This window comes from Acartia tonsa, chromosome 9, assembly GCF_053477335.1.
Source record: "Acartia tonsa isolate MP-2025a chromosome 9, ASM5347733v1, whole genome shotgun sequence".
Lineage (NCBI taxonomy): Eukaryota > Metazoa > Arthropoda > Copepoda > Calanoida > Acartiidae > Acartia > Acartia tonsa.
The window spans coordinates 36,609,998-36,636,165 of NC_137268.1; the positions used below are offsets into that span (position 1 = coordinate 36,609,998).

Below are 26,168 nucleotides of genomic sequence, written 5' to 3' on the forward strand. Positions count from 1 at the left end.
TAATGAAAATTTAATTACCAGTGATAATTTGTTTCTTTTCAAATTTAATATAGAATGTCCGACATGACAGCCACAGCAGCAGCCGACTTAGAGAGAGACGAACAGCACGAAGAACAGAAGCCGGAAACCACAAGTGGGTGAGTAATATTTTAATATGTATAAAACGAAGTAGAATGATGTCTGTCTGTCTGTCTGTCCGTCCGTCCGTCCCTAGCTATATTTTGGTAACCATTCATCGAATCAGATTCGACAATCCATCACAACATAATTACATAAATACATATTACATATTTTTTGGTAATTACTTCTTTGGGCAAAGGTCCGATTACCTGGGATATATAATATATATTTATATATTTCAGTGATAGCGAAAAACAGAAGAACGAAATGAGTGTGTCTGAGCCTGAGCTGCCTGCTAAGCTGGATGACCTGACTGATACCCCTCCTAAATCGTCTGATACAGAAGATTTGAACCTAACTTTGGATTGCACTACGTAAGTTTATTTATTTTTGTTACCATTCTATTTCTGTTCGGAAGGTGGTAGTAGCCGGATTGAAAAGAGTAGGATAAACATTATTGTTATGGCGAATAATTATAGTTTCATTCAGGGGTGTACATTACGCACAAGATTTATTTTGTTCCCGTGGTACAAAATTTTGTATTTTTTTCCCACCTATTTTTATCTCACCAAGTAGGGACGGAAATGGAGAAATATTGAAAGAACTAAAATTTTTGGTCCTACCACACATATTTTAGTTATTTTCCCCCCACCACCTGAACAGGGGATCCCATATAGGATATACACCCCTGATATTTCAAATTAGCAGCTACGCTAAACCCTCTAATATGAAGTATATCTCTTAAAGTTTCTTTTGCCACTCCCTTCCCTTGCCGGTACCTATGAGAAGAACCCGATCTGTTCAGTGGTTATCGAGATCCTTCGGTACATAAACACGGACATCCTGTTACTTTAGTATTATTTTTTTTTATTTTTCAGGGACGACGATGGATGGGAGACAATGCAGAAAATAAAACAAGACCTTAGGGCAGCAAAGCAAAAAATTGCTTCTTTGGAAGAGGAGATCGCTTGTTTGGAAACACAAACAAAGTAAGAAATTTTTTTCACTTCTTTTTTTGGTATTTAATCCGGGCGACTGTGTTGTAAATGATTTTTCGGTACAGACAAATTCACCTTTATATATTACAAAACTAGCAAGTATGCCTCTAGGGGTAAGGTGGGAGGGGTAAATGTGGACCAAAAAAAAAGTTTACTATTTAATTATAATATGATTGCTTAATTCAGGGAGCAATCCAAGAGATGTCCGGCGGCACAAAAGGATGACCAGAAGGTCGGACAAGCCTCTGTTATGGAAGGAGAAGCAAAGTAAGATATCCTATTATATAAAGTAGTAAGCGTTTTTTGTTTGTCCCGAAGGATAACCGCTAAACCGATATTGTTCTCCTTTAAAGTGAAGCTTCTTATAGGTCCTGGAAAGGTTTTAAACTATTTTTGTGCAGGGTGTCTTCACCCCCTTCCCCAAAAAATATTTTTACTCTTCTGAAACTGAAATTGAAAATGGGAAGATGTTGATTTTTCCCCTTCCAACCTTAAGTGCCCCTAGAGGTTTCTAGGGGCGTAGCCACTAGTTTCTTTTAATAATCTTTTTTCATACTTTATCCGGGCGACTGTGTTGTAAATGATTTTTCGGTACAGACAAATTCACCTTTATATATTACAAAACTATAGCAAGTATGCCTCTAGGGGTAAGGTGGGAGTGGTAAATGTGGACCATAAAAAGTTTACTATTTAATAATAATATGATTGCTTAATTCAGGGAGCAATCCGAGAAATGTCCGGCGGCACAAAATGATGATCAGAAGGTCGGACAAGCCTCTGTTATGGAAGGAGAAGCAAAGTAAGATATCCTGTTATATAAAGTAGTAAGCGTTTTTTGTCTGTCCCGAAGGGTAACCGCTAAACCGATATTGTTCTCCTTTAAAGTGAAGCTTCTTATAGGTCCTGGAAAGGTTTTAAACTATTTTTGTGCAGGGTGTCTTCACCCCCTTCCCCAAAAAATATTTTTACTCTTCTGAAACTGAAATTGAAAATGGGAAGATGTTGATTTTTCCCCTTCCAACCTTAAGTGCCCCTAGAGGTTTCTAGGGGCGTAGCCACTAGTTTCTTTTAATAATCTTTTTTCATACTTTATCCGGGCGACTGTGTTGTAAATGATTTTTCGGTACAGACAAATTCACCTTTATATATTACAAAACTATAGCAAGTATGCCTCTAGGGGTAAGGTGGGAGTGGTAAATGTGGACCATAAAAAGTTTACTATTTAATAATAATATGATTGCTTAATTCAGGGAGCAATCCGAGAAATGTCCGGCGGCACAAAAGGATGACCAGAAGGTCGGACAAGCCTCTGTTATGGAAGGAGAAGCAAAGTAAGATATTTCTTTTAATATTATTTTTTCATACTTTATCCGGGCGACAGTGTTGTAAATGATTTTTCTGTAAAGACAAATTCAACGTGTTCCTTTATTTATTAAAAGCGAGTACTAGCAAGTACGCCTCTAGCTGGGTAAGGTGGAAGGGGTAAATGTGGAACCAAAAAGTTTACTACTTAATTTAAATAGATTATTATATATATATTGTTTAATTCAGGAACAAAACAGCTGCAGCTGGCTCTCCAGAAAATTCGGATGAGAACGAGGTTAAGGAAGTCACTGTTATGGAAACACCAGCAAAGTAAGATTTTTAAAAAAATTTTTTTACTACTTTATCCTGACGACTGTGTTGTAAATGATTTTTCTGTACGCTAAACCCTCTAATATGAAGTATATCCTTAAAGTTTCTTTTGCCACTCCCTTCCCTTGCCGGTACCTATGAGAAGAACCCGATCGGTTCAGCGGTTAACAAGATCCTTCGCTACATACAAACAAAAATCGTTTTACTTTGTAGTATAGATTGTTTAATTTCAGGATGAAAGACCAACCGGATTTTGATATAATTTATGAGAACATAAAGAATCCAGGACCAAAAAGCCCAGGTATAGTACAATATTTATACTAGCGACTGTGCCCAAAGCATATAGTGAAACATTTCTGTACTACATTGTATTATTACACTAGGTTAGGTTAGGTTAGGTTAGGTTAGGTTAGGTTAGGTTAGGTTAGGTTAGGTTAGGTTAGAATAGGCTAGGCTAGGCTAGGCTAGGCTAGGCTAGGCTAGGTTAAAACTAGAAATATTACTCTTTCTATTAATACACTAGGTTAGGTTAGGCTAGAAAAAAAAACTATTGTAAAATTGAAGTATTTTTTTGTAAAAAAAAGTAATTTTAAAAAATATTTTAATTTCAGTGTATGGGGTGTCAGATGATGAGCAGGAGATGTTTGAACCACCCCCTCCTACAATCACGCCAGCATCAAAACTGAGTAGGCGCAAAAGAAGTGCAACACCGGGGAAAATCAAGACATGCGCCCATGGACGCAGTCCCCGAAGCGAGCTGCCATTGAACACGAGACTCATCGAATGCACCTATATGTGCCCAGACTGCCGCGTCTTCTTTCACAAGAGGCAAAAACAAAGAAAAGAAGGACAAAAGTAAGCTGATGTATAATAGTCCTTCCAGTCAGATCATATATAAACTATTTGTGATAAAAAAGTGATATATATCAAGATATCTTGAGTCAAAAATATGTTTAACCACCTTTAATTTGTACGTACATTAATCTATATGACAGTTTGACAGTTTTGTTCTGACGATGAAAATATTCATATAATATTATATTTGAAACCGCTATTCCTATATAGCAAAATTTTTGAAAATTTAATAATGGAAAGTAACTTCGTGATATATTTTTCTTGTATAAAAATGTTCTAGTATAAAGTACAATTAGAATCCAGATCTCAGCAATTAAAACCTATGTATATTTGTGTTAATTTCTCAGCTTAAACCGATTAAACATGCAGTTATATTATCTGTAAAACTATGTAATATTTGGTCATTTAAACCACGTCTAGAATTATAGACTAATTAAGAAAATTTCTGTGAATATATACCTATATAGTATCGCGCTATCGTACCTATGTAAATCATTATGTAAAAAAAGTGTTTCAATCAATAAAGTTAATAATGAAAACAATTTTTTTTTTATTTTTGCGTTTTGTGTACAAGCGAGGTTTTTCTATAATTAAGGTCGTTTTTTACCACTTTCTCGTGATTTTTACCACCCGTTTTTACCACAATTATTGGTAAATTTTTACCATATTTACCCTATTTCTGGTAAAATTTTACCAGTTTAGGGCAAAAATATTACCAGGTGTTGAACAGTTTTACCACTTTTTCGGTAAAATCTACCAGAAATTTGCGGTAAATTTTACCAAAAAAGTGGTAAAAATTGGTCAAAATCTGGTATAAATTTGCGTCCTAAAATGGTAATATTTTACCGGAAATCTGGTAAAATTTTACCGATAATTGTGGTAAAAATCGCTGGTAAAAAGCGTCACAGAGTACCACCAAAAGTGTTTTTACCACGATTACGGTAAAATTTTACCACCTTTTAAATCGTATAGGCTGGTAAAATTTTACCATAAAAGTGGTAAAAACTAGGTTTTTTTATGGTATTAATTCCGTCCTGGGTATGGACATACTTACATTTTTAGGACTTGATTATAAAGTTGCTTCGCTTATAATATTGAATTTTGTTGTCCCAGGAATCAGTATACCAAAAATCAGATCAATCGGATAATTAGAACATATAAAAATTTGTTGTTAAAAAAGTAAAAAAATCAACATGTTTAAAATGGACGTACGGACATTCTGGAAACGATTATAGTGTTGCTACGCTTTCTAAATCGTACCTTACTACTACAGGAAAGTCATGCAAAGTTTAAAATCAATAGGACAATCCTAACATGCCTAAATTAACTAAAAAAGCTATCCGTTCCGGAAGGACTGACTGACTGACTGACCGACCCTAATTATAGAAAAGCTTCGCTTTTAAAAATAGGGCTCAGATCCAAGTCATAGAGCATAATTTGAATTACATACATAGGTAAAAGTAAATATTTTTATAAGGGGGGGGGGGAGTTATGACACTTTTGCGTAAACAGTGATTTGTCTTTGGAGTGAGAGGATAGATTGTTATACAAAAAAAGTTTCCTTTTGGGATGTAGTTTTCCTTTTTAAAAAATTTTGGATTTGGCCTCCAGGTTCAGGTACTGCAGGCCTCCAGGTGGATTCTGGACAGGTAAAAAAAATTCAAGTCAGAACAAAACTTATTTAACAAAAGTGTCTACTTTATGGGTGGTATGAACTAATTTGAAGAAAATTTTGAAATCAGGCTCCAGGTTCAGGTACTGCAGGCCTCTATGGGGTTCCTGGACAGGAAAAAAACAGAAAATTTTTACTTTTGATGTCAGAACAAAACTTACTAAACAAAAGTTGCTACTTCATGGATGGTATGAACTAATTTTTACTTTTGAAGTCAGAACAAAACTTATTTAACAAAAGTTGCTACTTCATGGATGGTATGAACTAATTTGAAGAACTTTTTGAAATTAGGCTCCAGGTTCAGGTACTGGAGTCCTCCAGGTGGACCTTAGACAGTAAAAACAGAAAATTTTTACTTTTTAAGTCAGAACAAACCTTACCTAACAAAAGTTGCTACTTTATGGATGGTATGAACTAACTTGAAGAAAATCTTGAAATCAGGCTCCAGCTTCAGTTACTGCAGGCCTCCAGGTGGATCCTGGACAGTTAAAAACTAAAAATGTTTACTATTTAAGTTAGAACCAACCTTATTTTAAAAGCTGCTACTTTTTAGCTAGTATTACCTAATTTGAAGAAAAAAATGAAGAAATCAGCCTCCAAGTTCAGGTTCTGAAGGCCTCCAGGTTGATTCTGGACAAGTAAAAATGCAAATATTTATCTTTAGAGTTAGAACTACTATATCTATTTAACAAAAACTGCTACTTTGTTGATAATATTAACTAATTCAAAGATAAATTTGAAATTAGACTCAAGGTTCAAGTTCTATTGAACTCCAGATGGAACCTGAACCTGGGGTCTAATTTTAAAATGTTCTTCAAATTATTTCATACCATCCATAAAGTAGCAAATTTTGTTAAATAAGAATTATTCTAACTTTTATTGCAAAAATTTTCAGTTTTTACAAGTCCGGGATCCAAATGGAGGCCTGCAGTACCTGAACCTGAAGCAGGTTTTAAAATTTAATTTCAAATTAGTTCATATATCCATGAAGTTGCAACTTTTGTTAAATAAGTTTTGTTCTAACTTGAATTTTTTTACCTTTCCAGAATCCACCTGGAGACTAGCAGTACCTGAACATGGAGGCCAAATAAATTTATAATAGGAAAACTACATTCCAAAAGGAAACTTTTTTGTGAAATAATCCTTCAAAGACAAAGCCTGTAATCACTGTTTACGAAAAAGAGTCAGAACTCCCCCCCCCCCCCCCCCCCCAACTTTACACTAATTGAAAGGCCGTAATTTATTGAATTAAAATGTGATTATCTTCCAAGTATTAAGATTTTTTTTGTGTAGCAAATGATCTCGCTAACAGCTGAACCGATATGGTTCTTCTTTACAATGAAGCCTCTTATAGGTTCTGTGATGGGCCATTTTTCTGCCATTCAATATCACTTCGAATATAGTGCCCATAGATCCTAGGGGCACAGCACAGCTGCTAGTCCTATTTCATAAAGTGGTAAGCTTTTTTTTCTGTGGCGAAGGATCTCGCAAACCGCTGAACTGATATGGTTCTCCTTTACAGCGAAGCTTCTTATTTTTGGGAAGGTGTTTTACTATTTTAATTTTATTTAATATTCGTCCGTTGGTTTAAAGCTATTTTTTGCCCTTTTATATCCCTTCAAATATCCCAAGATACTAAGGACGCAGTTGTTGCTATATAAAGTAGTAAGCTTTTTTGTCTGAGGCAAAGGTTTTTGCTAACCTTTGACCCGATATGGTTCTCCTTTACATTGAAGCTTTCTGTAGGTCCTGAGGTGGTTTTAGGCTATTTTTCTGCCCTTATTTATGCTTTAGAATTTATAGATGCATTTTTAAAAGCGAGTTTTTCTATAATTAGGGTCGGTCCGTCCGTTCGTCCGGAACGGATAGCTCTTTTCGTTAATAATGGCATGTTAGAGTTGTCCTACAAATTTGAAACTTTAAAGGGTGATTCCTTTTATAGTAAGGTACAATTCAGAAAGCGTAGCAACTCTATATTCAATACTAGAATGTCCGTACGTCAATTTTCAACATGTAGATTTTTTTTACTTTTAAACAACAAATTTGTATGTGATGTTATTATCCAATTGATCTGATTTTTGGAATACTGATTCCTAGGACAACAAAGTACAATTTTTTAAGTGAAGCATCTCTATAAACAAGTCCTAAAAATGTAAGTATGTCCTTAAACATTGTCATGTATATTTAACAAATTTACTTTTTTTTCGATTTTTATACTTTTATATATTAATTAGTGAGTTCTGACAATCTACAGGTATTAACCTTGTTTCCTACCGTTTCAGAGCTTCGCTTTTATGGATGTTGTCATCCTTGTTTTTTTAATGTCTATTTTAGGGCGACCAAATAATTACTGTTTGGAGGGAACAGAGGGCGTAACTCAATCTTTCACGCAATTAAAATGAGAGTGCAATCTAAATTTAAGATTCAAGTATGATCCTCCCGGTCACCAGGAAAATTTTATCGGCTCCTGTGACTGCAAATTTCAAACTTAATCTTATTAATATGAATATAGTTTTTGAAATTAACAGGGTTCAGCAGCTGCGGGTAAGCCTCAGTTAAATCATCAACTTATAACTTTTAAATTAAGCTGGATATCTAAAACTGCGGAATTTTAGGCTTGTGCGCGGCTGTCGATCCCTTGAAATTACTATTCTTAGCCCAACATAAGAAAACGATATATTCTTTGATAACAGCTGATTAGAAAAACAATATTTCCTTTTAATGAAAAAATATCTATTTTTGCAAAAATCATGTTTTTAAATTTTTTAAAAAGTTATACAGCTTAAAAAATAAAAATAAATAATTTTTATTTAACACCTTTTTTTATTTTGATGCCTTAATAAGGAAATATTTTATATATTTGAATCGGCTTAATGCAATTTTTTTTCTTTTTTTTATGATTATTCAATACATATAAAAAAATAACATTTAAAAATCTCGCCACAAGAAGATTTAACAAACAAAACATTGATTTTGAGTACGATTTGATTTTTAAGTTTTAGAAAAACTATAGAAATATTCAAAGTTAAGTGTTTGTTTACATTTTGAAAAAATAATTTTGCCCTGTTCTATTTGATTAGAACTTTTCAAACAAATTTTATTTTATAAAAGATTAATATTTTTTAATGTTTTTTAAAACATATTACTTTAGTTTGGTTAAAAGTTTATTTTTCTAGGTGATTTAGGGGTTGCAATTTTTTTGCAAATTACGTTTTTTGGCTTTTCATTCAAATATGTTGCACAATTCTGGTTTTTACTGTATAAATTTATTAAATGACTTCAAAAAAAAAAACATATTATAATACTTACATTTACTTTTTTTTCTAACAATCTGTTTTAAAGGAGACTTTTTATATCGCTGACAAAAATGGCATTATTCTGCAAAATACATATTTTTTTTGCAAATTTAAAGATATGAAAGTACTTAATAAATGGTTAACTTTAATTTTTGTTTTAGCAAAATGAATTATTGTTTCTCATAAGATGAAAATAAGGTATCGCAAATATTTGTTGCAATTTTAATGCGATTTTATTGCAAATAGGAAGACAAAGGATTTTAGTTTTAACAGAATATGATTCTGGACCCAAAATTACATAGGACTGAAGTTTTCGTTTGTTGATTGCTGAAAGTTAAAGTTTCTTGCTCTAGAATCGCTATGTGTATAATGATTACCTAAATTTATTTGGCACCTATTAAAGCTATCCCATCCAAAATAAATAGAGAGTTAATATTATACTTGGCTATCTTATATTGGTCTTTAATTATCAGGAATGAAGGGGACATTGGACTGTAAATTATACTGAAACCTATTATACTTTTATATAAATATAAAAAATGACATCATACTGGCCTACCAGTGGTCAATTAAGATATATACTTGCCTGCCATTAGTAATTTAGTTTCTGTATTGGCCTATCATTGGTTATTTGTATTCTATGACGTCATTGTTTTATAGGCATCATAAAGATCTTCAAAAATCAATAACTGTTAATTTTAATTTTTTTACTTGAGAGTTTGTTAAACCTAATCAAGATTTGATAAAATACTCAAAGTTTTTAAACCAACACATTAACATGTTTGGGTACCAGAATAATTTTCAGTCCAATATCCCTCCATGGGTTTTGGGGGATGAAATATTAGATTTTACTTGATATAATAGATTTATTTTGTTTTCGTATAAGTTTCACGTTCAAGCGTTTGTTGAAGACATTTGAAATTGAATTTGGATGGCAACAAAACAAAGATTTTCATGAATATTTTCAAGTGTGATACAAAAGTAGTAAAAGATGAGTAAAACATTAGCTAAACCCGTGGCTTAACACGTAGCGCATCCGCTCGTCGCCGGGGAGGTGATAGTTTCGAATCTCGGGCCGACACCGCGTCACAACTAAAGACGTACAAAAATTGATCCTACTGCTGCTATGTTAGGTGCGCAACATAAATATAGTAAGATTAGGGGGAATGCCTTGGCCCATAAACAGGCGCAACTCAGTACCATGCACAGTTAGGACTTTTCAGACAAAGGTCGTGCAATTAAAGGGTTGGTTGTCTGATGGATGTCCTTTGGTGTTAGAGTATCCCATCCCATTACACGCAGATGAAGCTCTGGATTCTCTAGATGATCACTTTAAATCGACGGAGAATCCCGCCCTTACGAGGTAATGGTAATGGTTAAAAAAAACAAGAGCCAAATAAAATGATAAAGCTATCTCAAGAGGAAAGAGGACATTTGATATTAAATTACACAGGTACCCAAAGTTTTGAATTTATTTTATCTTATATTTGTTAGTGAATAATTTTTTTTATTTTATTGGTTCCAATCTAGTATTGCCAAACTTTTCACCTATAATTTTTACCATTACCTCGTAAGGGCGGGATTTTCCTTCGATTTAAGTGATCATCTAAAAATCCAGAGCACCATCCGCGTGTAATGTGATTCAATACTCTAACACCTAAGGTAACATCCATCAGACTACCAACCCTTTGATTGCACGACCTTTGTCTGAGAAGTCCTAACTGTGCATGGTAATGAGTTGCGCCTGTTTATGGGCCAAGGCATTCCCCCTACTCTTACTATATTTATGTTGCACAGCTGACATAACAGTAGTAGGAACCATTTTTAACGTCTTTAGTTATGACGCGGTGTCGGCCGGAGATTCGAACCTATCACCTCCCCGGCGACGAGCGGATGCGCTACGTGTTGAGCCACGATCCCGGGTTCTACCTATAATTTTAGTCTAGAGAAGAATTAATTTTGTTTTTCATCATTGGGGATATATATAAAATTATCGTTTATTGAATTGTCCATTAGGATTTGATAATAGCCGAAAACCATCCAAGACATTTATAAACTTCCTAGGAAAGTACAATTATACCAGCAGTTTTCTAGACCTTTTGTTTCAGACGAAAAAAAACCTTACTACGTACATTAGATTATAGGATAACTAGCGGCTATGCCCCTAGAGGCCTCTAGGGACACGTAAAATTTTTCTTTTTAATTTATTTTAAAATCAGTTATTTACCAAAAATATATTTTTCGCCGCTAGATGGTGTTAGTTACTTTTTAAGCTATTTGCAAATATGTCCGCAGGGAGGCGTTTTTTTTATATTTTTATCGATTTCTCAGGAAAGAGTGGTGGTACCCTCCTCCAAAATAGTTATAAACCTTCCCGGCACCTATGAAAAGCTACCCAGTTAAGGAAAACCCAATTTCTTCAGCGGTTAGCGAGATCCTTCCGTACAAACAAACAGACACACACACAAACACACATTCAGTTACCTTATTATAAGGATATGATACCTAATTTAGCCTTACGTCTCTTTAACAAAATTTTCTTCAGTTTGTAAAAACCCAATATTTTTCAATGTTTCAACTGGGCTGTAAATTTTCAATGGGAATATTTCAAATATTTTTACATGTCACTAACACATAAATTATACACAATTTGAGGATTCGGACAGAGAGAGAATTGAAATAGGGTCTTGGATGGTTTGAGGCTACATTAATATTTTATGGATAGGGGTGCAGTCGATAATATATTATATTTATCTTTGTAATCTTTTTCTATTTTTTCACTGTAATGTTTTGTGATTATTCTTGATATAAAGATTATATTTGTGACAAACAATAAAATTAAGGCCAATAACAGAACTTTTTGAAAGACAAATACATAATGTTTTTTTTTCACCAAATATATTGGGCTGTTATTTTGACATGGTATCAATAGAATCAGAGAGAAAGGGAAAGAAACTGGACTGTAAATTACATTGGTAATCAAATTTTTATCATCACGTTATATTATTTGTTGGCTTAAAAACTACGGTTATAGTCCCTTTCGTGGCAACGCACCTTAAGGGGCGATTCTTCGTATTTTTCACAGTAGCTTTTCTCCTATTTCTCGCCCCTTTAATTAATATTATTGGCTGGTTTCACACTTCAACCAATAATTTCAGGGTAATTTTGTTTTTTTATCATTAGAGATATACACCAATTTACCCTCCAATGGCTTATCCCTTTCCATCACTGGAATATTACACGAAGTCAATATTATCCATAACAGAGAATTATTAAAAGCGAAGCTTTTCTATAATTATTAAAAGCGAAGCTTTTCTATAATTAGGGTCGGTCCGTCCGTACGTCCGTCCGTCCGTACGTCCGTAACGGATAGCTTTTTCCGTTAATTTAGGCATGTTAGAATTGTCCTATCGATTTCAAATTTTGCATGGTGATTCCTTAAGTAATTAGGTACGATTTAGAAAGCTTAGCAACTCTATAATCATTACCAAAATGTCCGTACGTCCATTTTAAACATGTTGATTTTTTTACTTTTTTAACAACAAATTTTTATGTGATCTAATCATCGGATTAATCTGATTTTTGGTATATTGATTCCTGGGACAACAAAGTATAATGTATTAAGCGAAGCAACGCTATAATCAAGTCCTAAAAATGTAAGTATGTCCATAAAAATTTTCCTGTATCAAGCAGTTTTTCAACAAATTTACTTACAATTTTGCTTTGACTCTTATAAATTTATATTATGATAATTAAGTGCTAACACTATACAAGTGTTAATGTCCGTTTGTCCTACCGTTTCAGTGCTTCGCTTTTATAAATGTTGTCATCCTTGTTTGATTACAATTATACAGTTCCCGAAGTTTTAACACAATCTCTCATTCATTGCATCAATTTTTTTTGTAATTTTATCAAACAAGTTTGATTTATATCATCTTTAACAAGTTTTAGTGAGTTTGATCATAAAGAAATATTTTTTGTTTGCTGCGCCCCTAGAGTTTTTCTAGTGCTATTTTAGAGTGTTGATATTAAGAAATGTTATCGACCACCAATTTAAATTATAGATTTAAGAGGGGAATGGTATTTCTAGCGGCGATTTCTTTTGGGAGCAAATGTGTAGCCGACCCCAAAATGGCTAAAACTTTTAAAAATCTATAAACAAAGCTTCACTGTAAATGAGAACCATATCAGCTCATAGGTCTTAAGCTCTAGTCAGACACACAGACAGACAAAAATCCTGTAACTTTTATAATAGATTATATTTGTTTTGTTTTAGAATATGCCGGAATTCTGTTGCGCATGAAGATGAAATTGAGTTTCGCCCCAAAACCTTTTGTCAGCAGGAATACTTCTGTGGAAAGCCAGGTAATAATTTGCCAATTAATTTCTGCTGGATTAATACCGGTTCTGAGCCATTCTGAATCATAAAGAATTTTCCACGAAAACTTAGATTTAAAAATATAGAATGAATCTCTGCTTTGTTGGACCGGGGCCAAATAAACTGTAATTTTTCGTTTTACTATCCGCGGAAAACTGCTCATAATACGATGCAATTAATAACCATTCCTGAGGTTGATTCTTTAAAAAAAGTAGGCTCGCAACTCGTTGGTGAGACAAAATTATTTTTGTAAAAAATCCTCCAAAATCTCATAAAAAATCTACAAAAATATCCATTTCTGTTTAGCTTTGGCGCTGATATTGTATCAATATAAAACTATTCTGTAGATCAAATTATTCTTATAGAAGTTTTGGCTCTTTCAGAATGAAATAATGATAATCTTTGGTTGCAATTATAATTTATATTCCAATATCCCCTCCCTCCCTTCAATTTGGCTACATCTATAATACAAAGTAGAACGATGTCTGTCTGAAGCTTAAGATCTCAGTAACTGCTAAACCGATTGGGCTCTTATTTTCAGGGATTATACCTACTGTTCCTGTGATGGTTTTAAGCTATTTTCCTGGGGGGGGGGGGGACACCTCCAACCCCCCAAAAAACTAAAAAAACACCCCTCATTTTTTTTACGAATTTCACCTTAACTTTTTTTATCATCTCTTGGGGCAAAGCCCCTAGAGACTAGGGGCGAAGTCGCTAGTACATAAAATAATAATCAACACACAAAATATCGGGAATAGTCCCTTTCGTAACATCGCCCAATAAGGGGCGATTCGTCGAATTTTTTAAATGGCTTTTTATAGGTTATTTTAGGTTAGGTTAGGTTATATGTGTTAGTTGATTGCCCTACAGGGTTAGACAATTGGCCCCGCAGGGTTAGAGCCCCCCGCAGGGGCTAGAAATAGGAGAAAAGCTACTGCGAAAAATAACGAAGAATCGCCCCTTAAAAGGACTCTCCACAGGAAAATCAACTTTGGATTTTTGAAAATCTAACCTGAAATTATTATTCTCTGTTCAATTTTAGGCATTTTTTGTTTTTGTGGCATCGTGTTCGAAGCCCTTTAAAATTTTTGACCTCCTTTAAGTGAATCCTCCCGCCATTTAATTTGTGCTACTTTAGTGATTTTTAGCTTCTATTTTTGCCGCCGTTGCCGCATTCATCGCCCTTCTCCGCCGCTACTCCGCTATTCATCGCTGTACGTCGCTTTTTAATACATGCTCCCCTCTCCCTTGTTCAGAAATTAAATGGAGGCTGGGGGTGTTGTGTATAGCAACGTACGCAATGTATAGCGGAGTAGCGGCGGAGAAGGGCGATGAATGCGGCAACTGCGGCAAAAGATGGTTATATTTGGCGGAGGCGAACACAAAATGGAGGCGGCAGGATTGTCCAGTCAAGGAAGAGGATAAATCGTAGAGCGGCCGGTTGCAATGGAGCAAATGTTCTTTAGCGGCGAACATATATTGTAGTATATATTGTTATAGCGGCAGTACAAATAGGCGGCGGACAAAATTTTAAAAGGGCTTCGATCGCGATGCCACAAAAACAAAAAATGCCTAAAATTGAACAGAGAATAATAGTTTCAGGTTAGATTTTCAAAAATCCAAAGTTGATTTTTCTGTGAAGAGTCCTTTTAAGGTGCGTTGCCACGAAAGGGAATACACCCGAATATTAATATTTGAAAATTTAAAGACATTTATGTTTAAATATATAAGAAAATGATAATAATTTGATTATTTAATCTACGCATATTTTTACATTGGCATCATATAGGCAAATTAAATCAAATTGCCAAAGCGTGGCATTTTCAATTTGGATATTCATTTTTGAAAAAAAATGATAATTGGATCCGAAGGGAGCGAAAATTTATCAACAAATGCATTAAAATCAGGGATCTAAAGGGATAAGACATAGGCCGATAAATTGATGTACATTCTCAATGATAATACACAAAATCATTCCTTTTGTATATTACAATTAGCTGTCATAACGTGTAGAAACTCAACTTAATGAACCTTCCAATCAAAATTAAATAAGAGTCCTCAAAGTTGTTATGCCAAAGAAGAAGAAAACGGTACAATAAAACTTAGGTGACGAATGCAATAAATAACCTAATGTCACCACCTACCCTGATTAAATGTTAAATGTTAAATGGAGATGAGAGGAGAAGTTGGAAAGAAAATCTCTAAAAAACCCTCATTTTTATGTGATCACATTGATGATTTTTGAGTCACTTTGACCCTATACTAAGATAAATATACTAAAGATATCATGAAAATGTGTTACATACAAACGTACCAACTATCTGTCTTATAGAGTAGCTTATTTCTGAATGCTGTTTATGGCGAATATTGGATAATGTTAATCCATCTTTAATTCTAGAAGGGATATATTATCGCAAGAAAAAATAGTTCTCTTCAACTTTTTGCCCCTTCAAAACATTGGTGCCTGTGAGGGGACATTGGACTGTAAATTTAAGTGATTTTAAAAGTTTCATAAACACGTTATCCACTTCGCTGGCTAAAAAACCTTAAGGATTTTTTTCGTATTCATTCGAAACCGATTAATATCCGGTGGATTAGAACAGGTTTTCATACATACGAAAAAAAGTTTTTTTAGATTGTGCCTTCGGCATCTCGGGGCTAAAAAACTGGTTTTAACCTTATAATTGTACATTTTATATCCGCGGAAAGCTGTTTATAACACGATGCGAGAAATAACTATTATGAAATTTTGATTGGTTGGCTCACATTCTTAGTGTCTAAACTTTTAAACCAATGATTTCAATCTATAGTAGTTTAATTCATCAAAAGGGATGAATTTATTACCCATTGTCTTATCCCTAGAGATCCCTGTTTTAATGTGATTGGATATGTTTATCGGCTAGAGTGGTACACTTGAAGATGGGGATATACAATCTATATTTCGAAGTAACAGGATATTTTTTTACTGTGTGTTTAAACCGAAGGATATCGCAAACCACTTGACCGATATGGTTCTTATTTAAAATGAAGCTTCTTATAGGTTCAGGAAAGGTTTTTAACTATTTGAGGAAGGGTACCTCCATTCGTAAAAAAATCCTCCCAATTTTTTAAAATTTCACTTTTTAAAACTAAAATGAGAAGTGTAGGTTTGACCCCCACCTTCTTCCCCCAAGTGCCTCTAGAAGCCTCTAGGGGAGTTGGCGCTAGTACAACCCCAATTACAAGAAACAAATTTCAAGATTTTATTAACTAATGAGAAATTATATTTAGAAAACTTTGGGGACCATTATAATTTACAGTTCAATGTCCCCTCCTTCCTTAGAAATACATACAGAAACTTAAAAGGAATTAATCTTGAGAATACCTATCCTTGGAATCCGTGGCATTCTCTGAGCAAAATTTAAATTCTATCCTCGTGTGTATAATCAATTTCTATTTCTATCCTTTCTTCACGGAATTCAGGGATATTACAACTGGATAAAAAAATTTATGCCAAACGTTTATTTCAAAAGATAATACTATTTGGATAATATGTTTCCACGTATGATACTTAAAACGTTTATTGTATTGAAACGGGAACAGTTATTTGTGAAAAATAAGGTAGTTGTGTTTGGTGCCCTAGATAAATGGGGATAAATGTCACCGCTTTTGGCCTACCTATTATATTGACGTCATAGTAGAGGAAAAGAGAAAGGAAAGGGGGAAAAGAACCCCCTAGGATAGAGATTGGTTATAGGGTATTTCCTGACGTCAATAGAATAGGTAGGCCAAAATCAGTGACATCTATCCCCATTTTGCTAGGGCACTATAGACAAAAACAATCTAATTTTCTACAGTTGTTATATCCTCATATCTTACTTTTTTTTCTTTCTGAATTTCTGTCTGTATGACCCCTTCCTTTCCCATTACATTTCTAAGAGTACAGTACAGCCACAATATGACTATCTGTCAGTACTGTTAATGGAAATAAAAAATATGTGGATATTATGACAGAATAAAAATTGTCGTTAATTTAGGTTGCTAACATGGAACTCTCGTATTGGTAGCTCGTTCATCCAGTATGAAGTGAGGGGATGTGGTAAATGGGATGTAAGGGGTAAATAATAATTTTAGCCCACTGCGTGTTACATTTTATTAGAAACCATAAAAATCTGGTGTAAGATCCAAGTAATAATACATTCATTGTATTTCTATTCCAAATTTAATTAATAAATCTTTTTTTAGTAGCAAAGCTAGTTTAAAATTAATTTTGTCCGTACGTTCGTAATGGTATGAGTAAAACGCTTTCTCTTGGCTGCTATTTAAGATTAATTGAATCATTGATGTACTACTTATGGACAAAATAATCCATTTTAAGCCTCCTAAGACTAAACTACTTGGAATATATATTATTAATAATGATATGCTATGCTTCTTATGGATATAATTGTCCTCGTTAAGCCTTTGTTGAATCTGTTTAAACCACCCACTATTCCCCCTCTTTGAAAAAAATATTATTAAATTATTTCTGACCTACTACTAGATATAATTGTCGTTGTTAAGCCTATGTTGAGACTGTTTAAAGACCCCTCTGTCTATTTTTGTTTCTTATGGATATATTTGTCCTTGTAAAGCCTTTGTTGAGAATGTTTAAAGCCCCCCTGGCTATATTATTTAATAATACATATCATTGAAATATTGCTGCACAATTTTTGGCTATATTCTTTGATAAATATTATATATTATTGAATAATTGCTGCACAATTTTTGGATATATTTGTCCTTTTTAAGCCTTTGTTGAGACTGTGTAAGCCTCCCCCTTTGAAAAAATATTTGTAGATTATTGCTGCTCTACTAATGGATATAATTATTCCTGTTAAGCCTTTGTTGAGACTGTGTAAAGTTTATAAGAACTGAGATAATAAGAGGAGAGGACTTCATATGAATGTCGTCTTTGTATATTTTAAGTATTGAAATACATTTTAAAGTGGTTGCATTCTAAAATTCAATTTATTAAAATTCTTTTATGGTCAGAAATTTTTGAAAATACATTTTATCTGTTGCATATCCCCTCTTTGTCTAATTCTGATATAAACCCGCCCGATGGATATAATTGTTCTTGTTAATACTTTGTTGAGAATGTTTAAAGCCTCCCTGGCTATATTGTTTGAAAAAAAATATATATTATTGAATTATTGCTGCGTAATTTTTGGATATATTTATCCTTGTTAAGCCTTTGTTGAGACTGTTTAAAGCCCCCCTGGCTATATTCCTTGGAATGTAATGGAATTTCAATATTCCAATATATACACGGTCTAAACCATGCCAGGGAGGGGAGGGGAGAGAACATTGGACTGAAAATTATACTAGTACTATAAGTTTTACGCCCCTAGAAGCCTCTAGGAGCACTTAATTTGGGAGGGGTAAAAGTCGCCTCATCCACAATTATCAATTGAGTTTCTCACACCTTTGCGGAATTTTAGCACAGTCTACCTCCTCCTTTAAGTCTATAGATTGGATAATCTTTGAAAATTAAAATTTAAAGTGTCTCAATAAAATTTTATGCTGACTTTTCATTTGAAGCTGAAATAATATATGCAAAGAAAACTAAAAAGTCTTAAATCAATAGGGTTTAAATCTAATAAAAGCCTTGCAGCTAACACAATTTGTTTGTCTGTTTTCTTACCACAAATAAAAAAATGCAAAAGCAAAGATAAATTCTAAATTATTTACATTTTTAACATTATTTTTAGGGTTTACCAGGAGATTGGACGGTATTTATAAATTTAACACAAAAAATAATACACACATTCTTGTACATATAAAGCATACATTTAGAAAAAATAGAAATAAAAAGTAAATTAAAAGTATTTTAGGTCAATGTAAGATAATTAAATCAAAGACATTCTTGTACATATAAAGATAACTTAAAAGAATAAAGTCAAAAAGAGAAATACTAAATAGTTTATCTATAAAACAAAGTAGAATGTTGTTTGTTTGTCTATCTGTCTGTCATACCTTTTCTTCTTTTTTCAACGAAAACAAAAAGGGGGAAAACCATACCACATCTTTTTCTCAACCAAATAATTTTGGAGGACTTTTGTAATTGTTAAAAATTTACAGTTTCTATGTTGTAAAAGTTGCCACAAATATAGGTATAAAATAAAAATTTACAGTTTCTGTGATGTTATAATCAGTTATTAAATAAATACTACGCAAATTATAAACCCAGAAGGGGGTGTGTGGACTTCCCACCACGTCTTGAAGCAAAGCCTCTAAAGGATAGTGGCCACTGGTTCAATATAATACAATTAAAATTGATATATTTTGCGGCATTTTAAGTAAAGTGATCACCCTATTTTCCTATTTTGCAGAACACGCTTTGTGCACTATAAAAAAACTACTGAAAGTTTACAGAAGAGAAAAAAATGATTTGCGGCATTTTTAGTACAATGTTTGCATCCATTTTCTGGTATTATCCTCTTAGATTTTTTTAATTTTGAAAATTTGAGTACACCGTCCCCCCCCCCTCTCCCGACAAAACTATATCTCTTGCCGCAGCGCTCGTCCCCCTAGCTTATAACCTAACCTAATCTAATTATCATTCTCGGCCAGAGTCATAGTTTTTTCATAAGGGAGGGAGGGGGGGGGGGGAGGGTATCAAAATATTTAAAATTGAGAAGCAAAAAATTGATGTAGTCCCTTTCGTGGTAACGCCTCTTGAGGGGCATAACTTCTTATTTTCACTGTAGCTTTTCTCCTATTTCTAGCCCCTGCCGGGCAATCACCTAACCTAACTTAACCTATCCTAACCTAAAATAACCTATAAAATGCTACTGTGAAAATACGACGAAACGCCCCTCAAGAGGCGTTGCCACTAAAGGAGCTATACCCAAAAAAATTCTAAGAGGATAACGCTCATTTTCTTTATTGATGCGCACATGTTTATTGATCACATATTTAGCTAATGTTGCACCAATCAGCTGGCAACGGGTCCAACACGGAAGAGAAACCCGTGAGAAAAAAGAAGAAAGCCATGTCCCAGGTAAAAGAAGCCAAGGTGAGTCCAATTGGATTTTGGTGGATGGGTCAATAAGGTCGCTGGTTTGAATCCCGACCCGAATGACCCTCATACTGAATGACTTTTCTAAGGAAGAGGAATATGTTACCCGAAAGAAATCTATTTTACCTTATTTCTACTCTAATGAGATCTTTTATTGTTTACACTGACTGCATGTCATTAGAAGCAAAATTATGAAGCGGGACAAAGTGTATAAAAAATCAGCCATGTCACGTCATAAAAATGAGGGAGATGAGAGGAGAAGTGGGATAGAAAACTCCCGAAAAAGGGATGGATAATTCCAAATTGTCATGACGTTACATGGCTGATTTTGGAGACACTTTGAGCCGCTATAAAATTATCCATTTTTGTTCATATATTTTTTTCTTTGTCAGCAGTGACATAATTGACACAACCCAATCTTTCCAGATTTTGTATAATTTTTTGAGGTTTTTTTTCCCCATCTCTTTTGAAGAGATTTTCTTCCCCCTTTCCCTTTTTCGGGAAAGAAAAATATGACGTCACTGGAGTCGTGTTCCTCAAAAATTATACAAAATCTGGAAAAATTGGGTTGTGTCACATAATTCAGTGTGTACGCTGTGAAGAATGTCAACAACAACATCCCCCTAAAACCAAACTTTAGAAAAATGCCTTCTTCTTTTTTTACCCCCTCAAATAAAAGTTTCACCCCCCTTCCCATGATTGAATTACTGTGCATACCACTGATTGCACAGCAATAATATGTATACAATTCCAGAAAAGCCAAATTTCAAATAAAAATCTTCAAAACTTTTTGTACTTTAGCAGCTGCGCCCCTAGCATCTAGGGGCTTTGTATTTATAGGGTTAGAGTAAGGGTTTAAAAAGAGCCTAAAACCATCCCACAACCTAAATTAAAAAAATTCAAATAGTCTAAAACCATGCCAATACCTATGCGAGGCACCCTAAAATGGATAACCTAATCGGTTTAGTGGTTATCAGAATCTTAAGCTACAGACAAAAAAACCTTATCACTTTATGTAATAGGACTTACAAAAGTTGTATGAAATTTTTACCTATATATAAAAAAAAGTTGGCTCAATGTCAAAAAAATATGTAATAGGATACATATTAGTGTGAGATTTGCCATTCATTACTTATTTATTTGTTTTATCTTGTCTGGTATCATTGCAGCGGCACCATAGAATCATAGTTCTTGTAACGGATCCTTATATTACCCCCCCCCCCCTAGATTTTAGATAGTGAGTAAGCAAAATAGATGTAAAAAAACGGTCATTATAATTTTCAAAAAAAACCCAAAAAACCTGTAGTCATTGAACCCAAAATAGACATGAAATCTGCCCGAAAGCTGTAAAGCAATATAAAATGCACCCTCACAACTCACCTTTTTTTTTACAATTCAGTGCTTTAGATTTTTTGTTTTTGCTATTCTTTAAGAATAAATGCATGTTTATTAAGAGGTAAGGATATAAAAAAAGTATATTAATTTGTTTGTCTGTAGCTAAAGATCTTGAATAATGCTGGTCCGAAATGGTTAAACTTTTTAGAGAAGCTTTACAAATGTCTATATGTGTTTTTTAAACTATTAAACTACCCTGCTCAGATGCTAGGGGTGAAGCAAGTAATCTTATACAAAAGTAACAGATTTCCTGTCTGTCTATTTCTAGCTTAAGACCTCTTTTAAGCTTCAAATAGGTCCAGGGAATGTTTATATAATTATATTGTTGGAGAGTACCTACTCCCCCCAAGAGATATTGCCCGTATGAAATACAAATTTTCTTTTAAAACTAAATTTATGGATGTACTTAATTGTGCATCAATGAAAGATGGCTTACTGAGGTGTTCCAATTTTATTACAAGGAAATAATCTTGTAGAGACACATTAATTACAACACAGTTGCTTGTCTGTCTGTCTGTCTATCTATCTGTCTGTCTGGCATCAGAAAGAAAAAATATGCAACCATAGATAACTATAGTTTAAGGGTTAGGTAGTTTATTCTGCCCTAGTTAGACTAGAAAAGCAGTTGTTGAGTTTAAATAGACACGATTTCTCATTCGTAGGATTTTCAAAAGTTTTAGAAGGAAATCTGCTTTAAAATACTGAATCTCTTTTTTATCTGTCTCTTAGAAATGCAAATTGATGATACAGATATATGTCTTAAACTTTTGCGAAGAATCTTCTGACCATTGATCATCTTCTACTGTTTTTATTTTGCTACTCTTAAATGTTATTATCCTTGTTTTCCTTATATTTTTATTCCAAGTAGATAACCTAGTAGGAAAAGATAAAAAAATATAAAAATAATTATACATGCATAGTACAATATTATCATTAATACGCCATAGCATCTAGGGGCTCTGTATTCGAAGGGGCTAAAAAATAGCTTGAAACCATCCAAAAACTTAAATCTGAATATTGAAATAGCCATAACTATCATAGGACTAATGTGAAGCCTACCTAAAGTAGAGAACCTGAACAGTTTAGTAGTTATTGAGATCTTAAGCTTCAGATAAAATTAACTTCAAACACTTACTACTTCCCCTTTTATACTAAAATATTTGATTTTTAAAATATAAATCGTATTTCCCTAACTATCTATCTATCTACTATTGTTATATATCAGACAGATTTTTTGCAGTATGTTCAATAATCACTTAGTCTTAAACATATATACACAGGATGCATACCACCCTCCCCCCCCCCTCCTTAAAACCACTACCCGTTTTCTACTCCAACTTCAATATTTTGAATTATGATAATTTTTATCAGTTTTAAAATGATGGCTATAAAAACCAAATGTGTTGGAAAAAATACTTTAATATAAAAAGTGAGTTGTATGTGTTTGTATGTATGCTAGATCTCGTAAACTAAAATTTTCATATACGTTTGTAATAAGATAAGGACAGGTTTTCAGCTAATTTGTGTAAACCCCACCCCCTAATATATAATCAAAAAACTCCCTAACTAAACAACAAAAATTATATAGGGGTGCATGATTAACATACAAACCTTAACAAATACTTCCCCCCCCCCCAAAGAAGAACCAGTGTACGCCCTTGTGTAACTTGTGTAATTGTAAGAAAAGAAACACAGCATGAAAAAAAAGATCCAGTCAGCCGTAAAATCTGTTCTACATCTGGACCAACTACAAAAATGCTTGATTGATTTTCAGCAAAATATTTGGTTTCTTTACCAAAAAAGTTTTAGAAAAGTATTACTTTTAAATTATCAAATTATTTAAATTGCAAAAAATATCAAAATACCAAAAAATATTACAGCTATATTAAAATCAAAGCAAATCTTTTCCACATAGCAACTATATATTAATTTCTAGAAAGTCCATACCTCTGTTGTTAAAAGCGAAGCTTTTCTATAATTAGGGTTGGTCCATCCGTACGTCCGTTAAAGTTAGCTCTTTCCGTTAATTTAAACAGATTAGAATTGTCCTATCGATTTCAAACTTTGTATGCTGATTCCTATAACAGCAAAGCAACACTATAATTGCTACAAGAAAGTCTTTACGTCCATTTAAAACAAGCTGATTTTTTATCTATAGTTGTATGTTAAAATTGATTCTTTGAATACTGATTTCTATTACAACAATGTACAATGTGATAAGCGAAGCATCTCTATAATCAAGTCCTAAAAACTTCAGTATGTCCTTAAACAGTATCATGTATTTAATCAGATTTGCAACAAATTTACTTTTAATTTTGTACATATAAGCTTATAAATTAATATTCAGTTTATTCAGTTCTGGTACTAGTGTTAATGTTCGTTTGTCCTTCCATTTCCATTATGATGTTGTCATCCTTTTCTACATCGAAATATATTGTCCCCTTTGATGGTACATAAATCTAGTTGCGCCAAAAGTTGATATAGAAAGAGAAAGTAAAGAGATGAATTAATCTTAACAAAAAACTTTTTCTTAACTTTTTTGTTAATAGATATTAGATGTCTTTTATCAAACTTTATAAAAATGTTTTGGTTAAGATTTCTTGTACTAACAAGCATTTTATACAATTAGTTTGATTTCTTTTTCATATTTAGGTTTGGAATAAATGGTACTATTTAAACATGCATAAATGAAGAGCAATCGTTTAAAGGACGTTTTGACCTACTGACACTCCATTTGCTTTAGAAAAAGCGTTGTCTAATATATGTTATTTTTAAAAAAGGCATATAATTTCTAGCTTCTCCTGTCCATTCAATATTGTTTTTGTTGCTTACTCGTCACTTGTATGATCCAAAGGATCTCTAAAGTAATTGCCTCCAAAATGTTTATCTGTGTGTTTTATGTAGTGTGTATCTTTGACGGATTTTTACTTTTATTTCAGTTTAACACAGAAAAAATTATTTTCAAGTAGGTATTTGGGTGTCTATAAGAAATAATTTCTAGACGTTATTTAGTTCAGAATATCTGAACACACGAAAATACAATAATCTTTAAATTTCCTCAAAACTAATCTTGTATTATAATATTTTCAGTTTGATGAGAAGAATCGAGTGGCGAGACTAGACCTCCTCTTTCTAGTCATCTTCCCAATTCTGTTTTTTCTATTCAATCTTGTCTATTGGTTTTCATTCATGTACATGAATTAAACTGATAAATCCTTATAAGAAAGTAACAGGATGTGTTTCTGTTTGTACCCAAGGATCTCATTAACCGCTGAACTGATCGGGTTCTCCTTATTAGGGTAGCTTCTCATAGGTCCAGGTTTATTTTGGGGGAGGGTACAACCACCCTCCCCAGAGAAATCGATAAAAATAAAAGAATAAAAAAACGCTGCCCTGCGGACATTTTTGCAATTAGCTAAAAACATAACTAACACCATCAATCGGTGAAAAAAATATTTTTTTTTGTAAATAGATGATTTTAACCCATTAGTGCCGAACCGGGTTTTAAAACCCGGTGCCAGAAAATGGAAAAAAAACCGGTTTCCGGCTTCATAATTGCATCATTCTCAGTATGAATCCCCCCTCTACTACCCTGGCTTTCATTTCCCCCTGGAGCAGGCAGTTTAGCTTACTTCCGTTTGCTGGTATAGAACAACAAAGTTTGAAAATCATGACAATTCAAAATACCCCATCTAACTTTTTTGTTTTTATAGTAAAGTCGCTGATTTTTTTCGTGAAATCTAATGTTTATTGACAAGTACATCTATTTGTGAATTCGTTTTATTTAAATTATTATTTTTTATATGATTTTTTTATCGTTTTTTTACGCCCTATATAGGCCCGGTTCGGCATTTCCATTTTGAGTCTGAAATTTTTATTACCCGGTTTCACTAATAGATCTTTTTTGACAACAACAACAAAACAGGGTTTTTTTACCCGAAATCGCCGGCTAAACACAAAATTTGAAATAAATCGCTTCGTATTATACTTGTAGCTCTTTAGATTACATGAGGTTGTGTAGTTTTCAATTACGGATCGTATCAAAGTTCTAAAAAGTGTTCATCTCACTTTTGGCGTTCAAAAATTACATTTTTCGATTTTTGGTCAAAATAACCGGGTTTATACAGGTCAACCGGGTTTTAAAACTGGGGGAAAGCACCAAAAACGGGTGTTAATGCCTGGTTGGTATTTATGGCCAAGCCGAACCGGGTTTTTTTGCAACTTTCCTGTGCACGCCACTAGAGCAAAACAAAAAAATACGAATTCCGTTTTGACCATTATAAAGCTTCCCTGAAACTTACAGCTCGATCGGCCCATAAAAGTGGCGCTCGGCACTAATGGGTTAATATAGATTGAAAAGAAACAATTTCATGTGTCCCTAGACGCCTCTAGGGGACGTAGCCGCTAGTAAATAATATCTGAAGTATATAATACTAGAGATGAAACAAGTTTTTCTAAAAAAATAAATTATTTAAAAATTATTTTATATTAGAAAGAAGTGAAAAGAATATTTCGACCTAAAAAATATGGGTTTTAATAATTATCTTAGAAATTAGTTTAAAATCTTATCATGATCTGAATAAATTTAAATCATCAATAATCGGGAATAAATGGCTAAGACAATTGAAGAAAGGGTAATTTAACTTGATTTTGGGGAGATTGGGGGATAGAGGGGGATAGGTTGATAAATTATACCTAAAGGGATAGTTGCGTGAAGTGCATTTAACAAGTTTGATTGCATGCATAAGTTACAAATATACCATCTAATATAAATAAT

The 26,168-nt window shown here is 33.3% G+C and overlaps 3 protein-coding genes across 3 annotated transcripts in view; all 3 read left to right on the forward strand.

The window, feature by feature from the left end:
- The window catches only part of LOC145328850 (glycine receptor subunit alpha-2-like), a 316,261-nt gene extending 290,322 nt beyond the window's left edge, over positions 1–25,939 (forward strand). The window contains exons 16-18 of the mRNA XM_080172757.1: positions 12,853–12,941; positions 19,898–19,993; positions 24,482–25,939. Of these exons, the coding sequence (XP_080028883.1) occupies positions 12,853–12,941; positions 19,898–19,993; positions 24,482–24,595 (299 nt within the window). The 3' untranslated portion in view covers positions 24,596–25,939. The remainder of the gene's footprint in view (positions 1–12,852; positions 12,942–19,897; positions 19,994–24,481) is intronic.
- Positions 27–1,848, forward strand: LOC145328849 (uncharacterized). The gene is made up of 4 exons (XM_080172756.1): positions 27–137; positions 363–494; positions 999–1,109; positions 1,305–1,848. Exons 1-4 carry the CDS (start codon positions 55–57, stop codon positions 1,387–1,389), a joined length of 411 nt encoding a protein of 136 aa, XP_080028882.1. The 5' UTR covers positions 27–54; the 3' UTR covers positions 1,390–1,848.
- LOC145327857 (uncharacterized) lies at positions 2,434–4,643 on the forward strand. The gene is made up of 3 exons (XM_080171393.1): positions 2,434–2,753; positions 2,987–3,054; positions 3,365–4,643. Exons 1-3 carry the CDS (start codon positions 2,737–2,739, stop codon positions 3,610–3,612), a joined length of 333 nt encoding a protein of 110 aa, XP_080027519.1. The 5' UTR covers positions 2,434–2,736; the 3' UTR covers positions 3,613–4,643.
- Positions 25,940–26,168: the final 229 nt, after the last annotated feature.